General features: G+C 37.6%; 1 protein-coding gene across 2 annotated transcripts; it reads right to left on the bottom strand.

Annotated features, from left to right (window-relative positions):
- Window positions 1-534: 534 nt before the first annotated feature.
- ankef1a (ankyrin repeat and EF-hand domain containing 1a) lies at window positions 535-13314 on the bottom strand. 2 transcript variants are annotated; one of them, XM_077510410.1, is made up of 10 exons: window positions 12890-13314; window positions 11589-11821; window positions 11347-11508; window positions 7303-7502; window positions 5265-5414; window positions 5061-5184; window positions 3679-4483; window positions 1695-1921; window positions 1186-1304; window positions 535-1092 (listed from the first exon to the last, which is right to left on the bottom strand). In XM_077510410.1, exons 2-10 carry the CDS (start codon window positions 11776-11778, stop codon window positions 1087-1089), a joined length of 1983 nt encoding a protein of 660 aa, XP_077366536.1. In that variant the 5' UTR covers window positions 11779-11821; window positions 12890-13314; the 3' UTR covers window positions 535-1086. The 2 variants fall into 2 exon arrangements, with proteins under 2 accessions (XP_077366536.1, XP_077366535.1); XM_077510409.1 differs by lacking the exon at window positions 535-1092 and having other exon boundaries at window positions 1174-1304.
- Between the last annotated feature and the right edge of the window lie 358 nt (window positions 13315-13672).

The following is a 13672-nucleotide window of genomic DNA, read 5'->3' as shown; positions in this document are numbered from 1 at the left end:
TCAGTGCTGCATTACAGCGGCATGTCTGCTAGATGAGACACAACTTCTTTTTTTTCTCCATTTCAACCTTTCCCTTGTTTTAAATTAACGTAATATTGTGCACATCAACGTTATAGCTCAATATACCAGGTCATGGAACCTATTCACCCCACAAGAGTGCAAACCCAGTGAAACGTCAATTGGGGCTGTATTATAGGGAAACATCTTTTAAACTATCAATAAAAAAAAATAAAAAAAACGCTTGTCAAATCCATCTTATTTTGAAAATCGGTCTTTTATGTATGCCTTATTTTTTCACTTATTTTAAATATTTTTTTCCTGTAAATATTAGCATTTTAGCTCAATAGTTTCCAGGTCATGTGACTTATAGACACCCAATCAGTGTTGCATCTTAGTGACATGTCGGACGGATGATGCAACCCTCTTTTTTTCAATTTTGATCTCCATTTATTTTAAATATTTTTTTGCTCAATAGCTTCCAGGTCATGGCTTGATGACCCCCCACCTCAAGTTCACTGTTTGTCAATAATAAAAAAACAAACAACTTCTAAACTGCTTTTCAATTCGATTTTATTTTGAAAAGCGGTCTTTTAATTTGAAAACCGGAAGTCGTTCTCCGCACCCCAGCAAGAAGAGCGGCTGGCTTGTTTCCCGTTAAAACAAGAGGCGGCTAGCTTAATCACAGTGAATGCACGGAGCAACGACACGTTCCAATACACGTAAGCACGTAACAACGACACTTAACATAAGCACGTAGCAACGACACTTAACATAAGCACGGAGCGACGACACGTTCAAATGCACGTAACGACGACACAACACAAGCACGGAGCAACACTTAACACAAACGACACGTTACATTTACACACAGCAGCGACACTTAACACTTAACGGAAACCAATTGACACATCATGACGACAACTTCAACGTTCAATAAAAAAATAATTAAAAAAATAAAAGGATGTTTATTGTATTTAGAGACAAATTCAGCTGAAGGATAATAGCTGGCAGCGGACCAAAACGAAGAAAGATCATAAAAGGAAGCACAGTTGGGGTGAATGAGTTCCAAGAGCGGCAGATGGAGAATTATTTCTGTCACACAAAAAAGAACACAGAAATATTTCAAGTTTTTAAAAGGGTCACTTCAAACGTGAGTTTAACAATTCGATGGTGTCACTTGGGTACCTTTCCTTTCTTCCCTTTTCCTTTGTTTTTTGGTTTTGGCATGGCTTCAACCGTGTCTTTGACCAACTGATATATGGCGCCGTCACCAAATGCAGTGGCTATTTCCAGGCAGGTTTGTTCTAAAAGAGAAAGGAAAAAAAAAAACCAATTATCATTAAAGGTTGCGAAATTCTGTTCAACCAATATTTTCAAGAAAAATGTACCTTAAATGCAAACAAATTTGAACGTTATAGGGCTGGGTATCGATTCAGATTTCCAGAATCAATTCGATTCACAAGGGCCCGATTCGATTCGATTCACAACAATTTTCGATTCAGTTGAGGAAAATGATCGGTCAGGGGAATTTTATGTATCAAAACAAAAGTATTACTACTACTTGGTATCAGTGACTACTCAAGCATTGATTACTCGTAGGCCTACTAGTATCAGTCTTGGGGAAAAAAAAAAGTGGTACCAAACATCGCGACTATTTCTAATGGTGATGTCAGAGGTATGCGTGAGAGTCGCACCTTTCTTGTTCTCCACGAAGACGTTGACACCAGCCGCAAAGAAGAACTCAACACAGGCGAGGTGGATGCACTCGATGGCCAACATGAGGGGTGTGGTCCCGGTGATGGTCTGAGCGTTGATGTTGGCTCCGCCCTCCACCAAAAGTTCCAATATTTCCACGTTGCCAGATTGAACAGCGTGGTGGAGCGGCGTCCACAGGAACTGGTCACATATGTCCACCGTCGCCCTGTTCGGAACACAAACCGTACCGTGATTTTTCGCTACACGACTTTGTCGCACTCACCCTCACCGTTACACGTTGAGTGTGAACAATAGGGATAGACCGATTATCGGCTGGGCCGATTATCGGCGCCGATATTCAGCATTTTGAGAAATATCGGCATCGGCCATTTTGAAGAATCATATGGCCTTTTTTTTTTAAGTGTTAAATTCAGGGAACTAATTTAAATGTAAATAAAAAAAATAAAAAAAGGTTTTTATTTTCATTTTTGTCGACCCTGGGAACTCTCTGCACCTTCTGTTTTTGATTGAAATTAAAACTAAGACAAGTAAACATTTAATACTTTGGATATTTTGAAATTTTGGAAGACTTTTATTTAAATTGTTTGTTTTTATTTAACTTTTAAAAACATGCTCCTGCACCTGGGAGATCCCAGAACTTGTCTATTGACTAAGATTTTGTAAAAAAAAATAATAAAAAATTAAAAAAATATATTTTTACTAACCCTAAAAGTTGCTCAATAAACATGTGCTTGAGTTTGTATTTTTTCCAAATTTTGATGTCCCTTTTTAGTGAAAATTAATATCGGCTCCAAATATCGGTTATCGGCATCCTTCACTACTAATAATTGATATCGGTATCGGGCCCGAAAAAACCTTATCGGTCTATCTCTAGTGAACAAACGTACACCTCAAAAGTCATGCAAGGATTTTGAGTTTCAATTGTCAACATGGCAAGAAACACTTAAAGCTCAGAGAGAATTCACTTGTTTTTTGTTTTTAATCACTAAAAGGTGATTAGTAGTTGTTTTAACACATTCATTGCCAGACCAGCAAAAAATTTGACGTCTTTTTCCGTCAATGGCAGTGAATGAGTTAATTATGTTTTTGTCTTGTTTTTACATTTTTGATAGGATTTGACAGCTGGGAATGTTAAAATGTCCATCCATCATTATTATTTTTAATAACATTTTTATTATTAGCTACATTCTGACCATGGAACGCAATAATTCAATTTCTATAAATAACTTCTGTTTTGAATCTCAAGAAATTGTGCATACTAAAACTGCGTTTTTAAGTTCATAATGTAAACTGTAAACGGGACTACTGTAACATTTCAAATCTATGCATATGGATATTTTAAATTAATTATTATTATAATAATTAATATTATAATAATTATTATTAATAATAATTATTAATTATTATTATTATTACTATAATTGTGGGAATGTTGAAGCATTCCCACATGTTATTGTGATTTTTATTCTCCACACTTTTTTGCCATGTAACAACTCCTGCATAATATTTCTGATTTACACTGTTCAAATTTCAACTTGCTTCGAAAATTCACGCCTCCCGGGGTTTGTATCGTCTGATTCCACATTACTTAACAGTTTTTGCAGAATTTACCGTTAAATATCAAATTTTTCCCCATTCATTTTCAACAGGACAGACATTGAACTGTTTCTAAGTGTTACTTTCCACGCCCACTTCCATATATATATGACTTATCATCATTACCAGGTGTTTGATACTGCTCGGTGGCACAGTTAGTAAAGTGCATTGTCCAGTAACCAGTGCAGGAGGTCATCATTTCACAGTTTTTCTCTCATAAGCATTCCACATGCATTCAAATCTCAGCTTTCAGCATTCCCACGCAATTTCTCCAGAAATTGCACTTAGTCTAGTTATTATGTTATTTATATATATTACATGATTTATTTCAATAATATTTCAAATATAGAGACGGACGTTCCTCACCCTTTGTCGAGGAGGTACTTAGCCACCTCGGAGTTTCCGATGGAGCAGGCCACCATCAGCGGGGTCTTGTAATACGGATCTTGAACATCCACAGGAATTCTTTGACTGAAAGCCACTTCCAGAGACTCGATATCGCCGTTCTTCACGAGGTAGTTGATACTGAGGTAGATCTTGTCTGGCCTCTCTGTATACCAGGCAGTGTCATCAGCTACGGGATGTTCCGATGGAAGATCTTCGTCCAGTTGTCGGATGTCTGCGGTATTGTAGGTCTCCATCAAGAATTCCGGTGGGCCTCCGTCCTCCCGCCGGGGCCTGAACTCGGGTGGGAGGGTACAGATAGGCATAGGGAGGACAAATTTGGGCTTCTTCTTCTTGCCCTTCTTCCCTCCCTTGCCACCCTTTTTCTTCTTGGGGATATAGGAGAGGAGGAGGAATGGTTTCTTGATGTAGTTGACACCTTTGATAAAGTCAGCAACGTTTATCTTAGGATCTCTCCCAATTCCGTGGAACGAGATGATTAACTCGAGTTGCTCTTGTGTGACCGGAGCATGTAACATTGTTAAAACAGAGGCAAACTTTTCAGAGGGAGCCTTATCGCCCTCAAACGCTTGGAGCAGTTCGCGTTGATATTCGTTCGACCAGTCGTGGAGCGTCAGAGCCCACACGTCCGTCAGGACCGACTCGTCGGTGTTGGCCTTCATTTTCTCAGCTTTCTTCAGCTCCTTGACACACGGTTTGTAACCAGCCTCTTTGGCGATCTGACGCGGAAGAAGACCGTCGCGGTTTTTCACTTTGGCGCTGCAACCTGAACATAAAGCACAAATGTCACCGCACGGTACTTAGCTCATTTGCTCCCAAAAACGGATAAATACGTACTTTTATAAATGTTTTAAGTGTCCCAAAGACGTATTTCTACGTTGTTTTTTTTGTTTTTTGTTTTTTAAATTCTAGAGCATACAGAAGGCTTTGATGCAGCCTCTCTACTGCAGAGAACGGTTGAAGCAATGGTAGTTGTTACAAAAATGACAAGCAGGTGGCAGCAGAGTATAAGAGATCAACCAGGGCCATGTTGCAACAAGCTGATTTCCTTACAGTTCTAAACAGATTTATGAATAATGAGGAAACTTAGCATGACAATATAGTTATCCTTAAGCTAATTGCCGCAAAAAGGAAACAAATATTTTTTTCCCCCTGAAAAATGAGACTCTAATCTTTCTTTTGGTATTTTTATAGGAATAGAACACAATATTCTGTGGGCCTTGCAAAATCAGTCAAAATCCAGTAAAACAGCCGGGAGCGTAGGGGGTTGCTTCGGTGAAAATGGCTGGGAGGGAATGAGTTAATTGGGCGAATTGGATCAAATATGTGACATGTCTCTTTACCTCTCTGAGCCAGGAACCTGCAGCAATTGACGTTACCCGTTGCAGCGGCAAAATGGAGAGCTGTGCACTCGTCCACATTAATCACACTCATGTCTGCTTTGAATGCAGACAGCAGCACAATCACCTGGGAGATACAAAAAAATAAATCAATCTTCGAACTTATAATTCCATACAGAAGTAGAATGACTGCTGGGGATGTTTCACCTCAAAAAAGCCCCCCATGGCAGCATAGTGCACCGCTGACAAGCGTTTTTGGTCCAGGGCGTTGGGGTTGCCACCCTTTTTTAGAATGTCTCTGACAAGCTCCAGTGATCCAGCTTTGGCAGCCTCCATCAACGCTGTCACACCAGTTTTCTAAGGATAAGTAGAATATTAATACCCATACAGTAAATCCCCTCTAATATCATTACAGAATCAAATGTGCTTATATTGGTCCATTGGTTATCGGATCCCCATTAGCTTTTGCAAAGTGGAAGAGCTCATCTTCCCGGGGTACGTAATAGAAATAATGTAAAAAATGATAGTAGAAGGCACAATAAACAATTTTGACACTTATAAAGCAAAATATGTCATGGCTTCCTGCAAGTATTTTTGTTGTCTTGGCTCAATAAACGTTGGTAAACACTGATTTCGAATTTTATAAATGCAGTATCTACGCTAATGTATGTTAGCTATTCTCTTTTGCATAATGTTAGCATTAAGCTAGCAGACTTTCATTACATAGTTTGGTTAAACAATTTGCTGTTTAAACACAAGTTTTACCTTCTTTTATGTCAAATTAATAATAAAATCAAGTGGAAGTTGCACATTATTATTTAAACATCTGTTCAAGCAGACTGGCAGAACAACAAATTGTGTTTCTATTCGATAGTAAAAGCTAATGTAATAGTTAATGTATGCTAATAGCTAATGTATGTTAGCTATTCTGTTTTGCATGTCAGCATTAAACTTTCGTTGTATGAAATTACATAGTTTGGTTAAACAATTTGGTGTTAAAATATAAGTTTTACCTTCTTTTATGTCAAATTAACAATAAAATCAGGTGGAAGTTGTACATTATTATTTAAACATCTATTCAAGCAGACTGACAGAACAACAAATTGTGTTTCTATTCGATAGTAAAAGGCACAATAAACCACAAAATGAGCCATTTTTAACAGACTAAGGCATGGCTTCCTGTGAGAATAGCAGCTGTGTTCCAAATTAACATGCCTTGATTTCACATGAAGTCAAATTTGTGGGTAAATTAAGACAAGATCATTATTATTTCAGTATTTTTTGTTGTTTTGGATCAGTAAAGTTTGGGAAAGACTGGTTTCAAAGTTTCCTGTTTGCCATAACATCTATGCGAATGTATGTTAGCCCTTCTGTTTAGCATTGTTAGCATTAAGCTATAAAACTTTTGTTTGACAAAATTATATTATATAATTAAATTATATAATTTGTCTTCTTTTATGTGTCAATTTTACAATAAATTCATGTGAAAGTGACAAATTATTATTTTGGACATTTGTTCAAGCACAAGGGAGAACAAATGCTAATGAAAGAGTGCTAACGAAGACAGAATATGTTTTACTGTAATACATTGAAGAGGTTTAAATACCGTTTTTTAGACCATATAATATATAGTTTTCTATATTACGGACTTTAACTCATTCACTGCCAATGACGACTATAGACGTCAAAAATCCAAGCAAACAGCCAGTGCAAATTTTGACAAGAAATTAGAATTTAATTTTAGTTATACATTGTTTTCATTCAGAGTTATTAATCCCAATTGTTATTAATAACAACAATGACAACAATTTCATTACTAAGTGCTACCATCGTGCATAGTGATTGGTCTTGGTCTTACTGAGACCACAAACTGGGTCTCGACCTCCAGAAGTCAATTTAGTCGACTAAAATTGCTCTTTATTTTTTTCGACTAAAGTTGGATTAAAACTCAAATACAATCAGGTGACTAAGTTATGACTAAGGCTTTAATTATATTTAGTCAGAAGACTATAACTAAAACTAAATTGAAATTTCTTTTTTTTTAATTAAAATTTTTATTTAATTTGATTTAATTTTATTTTTGACGTCTATAGTCGTCATTGGCAGTGAATGAGTTAATCTGTGAAACATATCCCCCAAGATAAACAGGAGACACGCCCTCAACAATTAATTGTAAATACACAAAACATTGTGCTAACAATTCCAGGTTCCTTCTCTCCTCCCTAACCTCCATCTAAATATGAACCTCATCTGTTGCATTGGGGTCGGCCCCTTTCTCCAGCATCATGTGACACATGGGAGCGCAGTCTTTGGCCTGTTGGCACATCAGCTGAAAGACGTGAGTCCCCTGTGATGACACGTTGTTGACGTCCGCCTGATGCTCCAACACCGTCTGCAGGCAACGCGTGTGCCGCCTTGTCGGGTAGATACAGTAGAATAGAACCCCTAGAAAGATGGAACACGTTCAGCAAAGGCATTTTCTGGCTTGCTTGGTCGTCACGAGCAGCTATATTGTTTGTCGTATTTATTCAGCTGTCATGTTAGCCCTTTAAATGTTAAAACAGGCGTGTTCAAACTTTTTCATGTGAGGGCCACATATAGAAAATCAGAAGGACGCAAGGGCCACATAATGTTATGAAGATAAATTGTATTTAGTCCTAAAAATTGTACAAATAATTTATTTGTGCTTTTGCATATTTAGAAAAATGCTACAGTATATAAACCAATCTGTAATATGGCAGTCAGGTTATGGAATTTTTCATTTTAGTTTTTATTTTGTTTTTTGTTTTTTTAATTTAGTTAGTTTTAATTATTTTTCAGGGTGGTTCTGGTAGTTTTTTTTTAATTAGTTTTAGTTCTTTTATAAATGCTTAGTTTTAGTTTAGTTAGTTTCAGTATTAGCTTTAGTTTATTTTTTTATGTGTATTACTCGTGCGCAACATTTAAAAAACACCATGGGTACGACGTCATTATTCCAGTTTATATCAAAATAAATCTACAAAAAGTTACATTTAAAATCATCCCCAAAGGCTCACGCATTAAATTAATTACCAAAGACTAAAACGAAGGACATTTTTGCTATAATTATAGTTAGTTTTATTTTAGTTAGTTTTGTAAACATAAAATGTAATTTCAGTTAGTTTTCTTTTTTTTAAAAAGCGTCTTCGTTTTTATTTTATTTCGGTAACGAAATAGTTTTTTGAATTTTTGTTTTTTCGTTAGTTTTAGTTAACTAAAATAACCTTTAATAGCGCCTGTGTTTTTCAACACCTTCCCTTCTTACTTTGACCATCTCCAAACATTTTTGTTTTTATTTTATTTGAACTGAGTCAAATGCCATTTTTAGCATATGTCGCAGGCCACTAAAAAATGGACGCCGGGCCGAAAATGGCCCCCGGGCCGTAGTTTGGACACCCCTGTGTTAAAAGAACGAAACAATTTTGTCATTCAGAGTCAGCTTTTCCCGCAGTACATAAGAATTTGAGCGCCTTCATTCGCATTAGCGGCTATCCAGCCCAAATGACAATGTGCTAAGTTGCTATTTTGCTAACTGCTACCAACAGTTATTCGGTGGGCCGTAGCTCCCAAACCTCTATGCCGATTGACCAAAAATTTGAGATTTGGTATTATGCCATCACTAGAAACAAGTACGCAGAGTTTCATGAGAATTAAAATATGCTTGGGTAAACTAACTTGGTGATTTGACATGGAAAAACCCCAATAAGACGTTCTGTTCAACCAAAACAGTTCCACTATACAAGAAAACATGCTTAGCCAAGTACATGTTGATGTAGCCTCGGTGAAAAGTGCAATACGAGGATTCAGACATTCATCTTGTAGGAGAACAGGCCTGACTATCAGGTTACTTCACAGGAGAGGTTCACCAATAGCGGCTGATCTGTAATTACATCTACCCACACAGTACACTTTTGGCCGCCTTCTCCCTGTTCGCCTCTGTCCTTCAATCCGACACTCCCAATGACTCTCAAAGAGTGCAACTTTCACTAGTCATTAACAGCACCAATGATACTTTGCGTAATTAGTGTGACAGATTATAAATGGTCCCAAAGAATTGGCTTTCGGCTCTCTGATTGAAAATCGCCTGAGTTACCGCAGCCTCATCAATATCTCAAGAGACTCGCCATGCATTTTGATGAGCCGGACGACCAAGCAGCGCCTTCAAATAAACCTATTGATCTCACTTAAGATGGAAAATACATCCATTAGGAACCTGATCCTTTGCATTCAAACTTGAATTAAATGCAGTGGTGTAACTCCAGGCCAATCCATTCATTACCTGTTGTTGTTAAAGACTATCATACAAGCAAAACATTAAAAAACAGGACAATGCATTAGGCACGCAAACAATGTAATTAACTCATTAGCTCCCAAAAACGTATAAATACGTCATATTTTAAATGTTTTAAGTGTCCCAAAGACGTACTTATACGTTTTTTGTTGTTGTTTTTTTTATGCCAGAGCATAGAGAAGGCTTTGATGCAGTCTCTCTACTGCAGAAAATGGTTGAGTGGCAGCAGAGTATAAGAGATCAACCAGGCCATGTTAAAACAAGCTGATTTCCCCACAGTTCTAAGCAGAATTGTGGAAAACAATGAAACTTAGCTATGTTCTATTGCTAATTGCTGCACAGCGGAAACAGATAGGAATATACTTTTTTTCCCTGATAAAAGAAGAGACTTTAATCTCTCTTTTGGTATGTTACATATTTTTATAGCAATAGAACATAATATTTCGCGGGCGTTGAAAAATCAGTCAAAATCCAGGAAAACACTTAAGTGAAAATGGTTGTGAGCGAATGAGTTAATAATCATGCATGTAGTATGTGCATTTTGGTTTCCTTATTCACCGCTTGCTGCAATTTGCAAACAGAAACCAGACTCTCATGTGTCCATGGCTGCAGTAAGTTGTTATACATTCCTGTAGAACTTTCAGTGTAGCCTCATCTCCTCTCCTTGCCATTTTTAGGGCAACTCAATAGCTATCTTTACGTTATATGCTACCTGCAACATCACCTCTCAAAGTCAAATGTGTCTAAAGTCATACAAACCAAAATTTGACTAAATAAACACATAATATTTACTTTAAAAAACTAGTAAAGTTTTTAAACAAAAAAATTCTAAGTAAATTCTTCATTTTACCAGTTTATTTAAAATAAATAAAAGCTACTCAAGGGTTGAGGAATGATTCCACAACCTTCAGGCAGGGAGACGGCCACTCTACCACGTGAGCCCTGCCACTCCTGCTGTCAGTATTTTCCTCAATGCTTGAGTAACTTAATTTAAAAAAAATTTTTTTAAAATAAGGGATAATGTACTCAAAACTCTCCTTTTTAAATTTACTTGGATTCTCTGAGTGGGAAAAAAAAACATTACTAGTTTTTTTCCCAAGTAAATATCACTCCTAATTTTTTTTTTTTTATTGTTATTATATTTTTTATTTCCAGTCCATGGAACCCTGCTGTTCGTGGGGAACCAGGCCCGAGTTTAGTGGAAATTCACGTCTATTTAAATGCATTGGGAAAGTGAAAACAAATATTATTTTTTAAAGACCCAAATAGTTTAAAAATAATAATAATAATAATAATAATAATAATAATAATAATAATAAAAAGACGCTGATAATTAAATGCACATTCCATTAAATAGTGTGAGAATGGGGGAAACAAACAAAAAAACACAAACATGAAAAAAAAATACAATAAATCATGCTATGTGGGAGTCCACTGTACTATTTTTCATGGCTTAAAGTGTCCAATAAAGTACAAAATTATTGTAAATAAACATGAAAAAGCTTGAAAATTTCAAAGTTTACCACCCTGGTGCTTCTGAATTAGGGAAGGATATTGATGTGTGGCTTTTCACAATCTTAGTGTGCTTTCTTTACACTTCATATATATTTCACTGGTGAGCTCTTGACAGATAAACAAAAATAGCATGTTCAAGAGACGTGTACACATACACGCTCCAGTAAACAACAACCATTCACATAAATAGGTAGATGCTATGCTACTTTTTGAGCTGCGCGCTAAGCTAATGTCTACGTTTTCCATTACGATACATTTGCTAACATGGCCGCTAGGTATGGACATAGCTAGCTATTCTAGGCTACTGTATACACCATTTTGTAGCTGTTGATTGAACAACAGCGCCATTTACTGGCCAGTTCTGTACCTAACATACTTTGAAAGTTACTGTGATGGACACTATTTTCAGTCTGTTGGTCGTGAGTCCATTAAATCGAGGTTCCGCTGTTTGCGTACCCTACTCACCTTTGCCCTCGTTGTCTTGGATGCTCATATCGGCGTCATGGTCCGCCAACATTTTCACGATGCCATCATTACCCAGTTCCGTTGCTAGCATGACCGGCGTGTGGCCCTTTTTATTCCGGACGTCAGGGTGCGCCCTCAGGGAGAGAAGAAACCTGGTCAGGTCTGAGGGAAGTGTTCAGATGAAAGTCCGTCAGATCGCTCCAAAGTCAGCGAAAGACTGAAAAAAAAGTCGAAGTCATTACCCTGATTGTTGGAAGCGACCGCCATGTGAAGCGCCCCGGTTCCATTCTGCGGCTCTGTGAGATTGATGAGGTTCTCCACCCCGAGGTTGACCATCTTCTCAATCTGTGCCTCGTCATTTTCGTGGATGTACTGCAGCAGGCGGTAGATCTGCAGCACCTGCAGGCGGTTGGCTACCTCCCTTCCCGTCATGCTTGCGTTCAACACGGACGACAAAGGCCAAGAGGCTCAAAACCTGATGACGAGAGAAATGTTTTACAAATCACGAGCTCCGAACAGCAGTCTGGTTTGAGTGTTTCGCGGAAAATACATCGCAGTGATTCTCAAAAGTTGGCTAATACTTTATTTCAACATTTTGGTACTTGTGGCCAGCAAGAATAGAAAATTGACATTAATTTCATGCACTTTTAAGGAAAATGTGATGATTTTATAAAAATAAATTTTACATCAAAAACACTAGTGGTATTTGTACTTGGTATTGGTGACTACTCAAGTGTTGAGTACTGGCATCCGTCTGAAACAACGTGGTTTCAAACATTACTAATTTTAATGTTGGCCGTTATGACAGTATTTATTGATTTTTTTTTAGTTGGTAGTGGGCGTAGAAAGTTTGAGAACAACTGCAGTTTTGTTATGTGTTGAACATCTCAAGTAAACTACACGTTAGAAAAGCAAAATACATATTTTTCTTCATGTGGGGTCTCATTTTAAAAGTTGGTAAAGTGTTGAAAATGTTTATATTCTCCGAGTAACACAGCTGTAAAAATGTTTTATTTCACCATAATGTAGTCAAACTTGTAAAATTAATAACTCAGCTACTTTTAAGAACTCATAATATACTGTATGACCAGTTTACATAAAAAGAATTAAACACATCTAGAGTATGTAGTTTAACTTAAACTCGACCTGTTGAAAGTGGCACTGATCCACTTGTATAGGAGTAAAAAGGTCATTTCATCTTATTTTGCTGGATTATGAGTGCGTTTCATTGTGGCGGTGTGAGGATTCATTTGGAATGGTTGAATGTTCACTTTCACTGTTTGCTGGTTGAACTGACATTTCTGCACAGCTGTTATAATGAGCGATAGACGCGAGAGTAGTGGTGACGTCACGTTCCTAAATCACTATGACACAACTGTATTCAGCCGTAAATTACAGCGACGTGACGTCATCACGTCGAGACGAAGAAAATCAGGAGCAGCTGTAATTTTGATACACGCGTTGCCGCTTCTTGATGCATATCTTTAACTCGAATACATAATAACAAGAAGAAAAGGTAAGATTCATTCACGACTGCACTCACCTGCACTACGAACGCGCAAGTCCATTTAGGATTAACACGTTCTCAAAAACCTTCGGTTTTATGAACATAATGTCTTCCGTCCATAACCGCAGGCAGCCGGCTGTACAATACTTCATTTCCAAAGCGTACTTGGTCTTTCTGTTAATTGTTTCCTCAGTTGAAGAGTCGGAACTCGTCTCCATAGCAACGAAACGCGCCTTAAATCCCAGCAATGCAACGTGGTACATTGTTCAAATGGCCATTTCACTCAAGTGGCAAAAAGTAGTCACGCCGTCGTTTAGAAGTGGGCGACTTGTGTCAAAATGAAACTGGCAAACTTGAAACGTCTGATTCTGCTCATGAGTATGAGAGAAAAGCATTCTGGGAGTAGTAGTTTTTAATTCTGCGCAGTAAAAAGTAAAGACTGTTAAAAATAAACAAAACACCTGCACGGCGCAGAACATATCACTTCTGAACTTTTTCAAGACTTCTTCTCATGATGTCTCACCTTACACGTGCAAGTAATTTAGGTAGGATTACAGATTCAAGGCCAAGGTCGCCCTTGTGGCGATCAACTTACCTTCTGTAGATGTGACTCGTTTCCACGACAATGTTGCTAGAGACGGCGCTGTCATTTATTATTAAAAGTATTTAGCAAAGTGCCCGTTTTCCTTCTCCCGAAGAGTATATTACTATCACACAAACAAGTATGTATGTGCAGTGTATTGATTCACAGTGGGCAGCCATATCTGTACTTCCGTCTTTGGCCGCGGGATGGCACTGTAGTGCAGAGCAAGAAACGCA

The sequence above is a fragment of the Festucalex cinctus genome, chromosome 21 (assembly GCF_051991245.1).
Source record: "Festucalex cinctus isolate MCC-2025b chromosome 21, RoL_Fcin_1.0, whole genome shotgun sequence".
Classification (NCBI taxonomy): Eukaryota; Metazoa; Chordata; class Actinopteri; order Syngnathiformes; family Syngnathidae; genus Festucalex; species Festucalex cinctus.
This window is presented reverse-complemented; position numbering and strand designations above follow the sequence as displayed.

What these genes read in the sequence shown, in the direction of transcription:
- ankef1a (XM_077510409.1), bottom strand. Translation starts at nt 11,778, where the DNA reads ATGACGGGAAGGGAGGTAGCCAACCGCCTGCAGGTGCTGCAGATCTAC. An exon ending in GGTCGCTTCCAACAATCAGG is followed by an intron (nt 11,509 to 11,588) that starts GTAATGACTTCG and finishes CACTTCCCTCAG; the next exon opens with ACCTGACCAGGTTTCTTCTC. An exon ending in AAGTACCTCCTCGACAAAGG is followed by an intron (nt 1,922 to 3,678) that starts GTGAGGAACGTC and finishes TGTTCCGAACAG; the next exon opens with GGCGACGGTGGACATATGTG.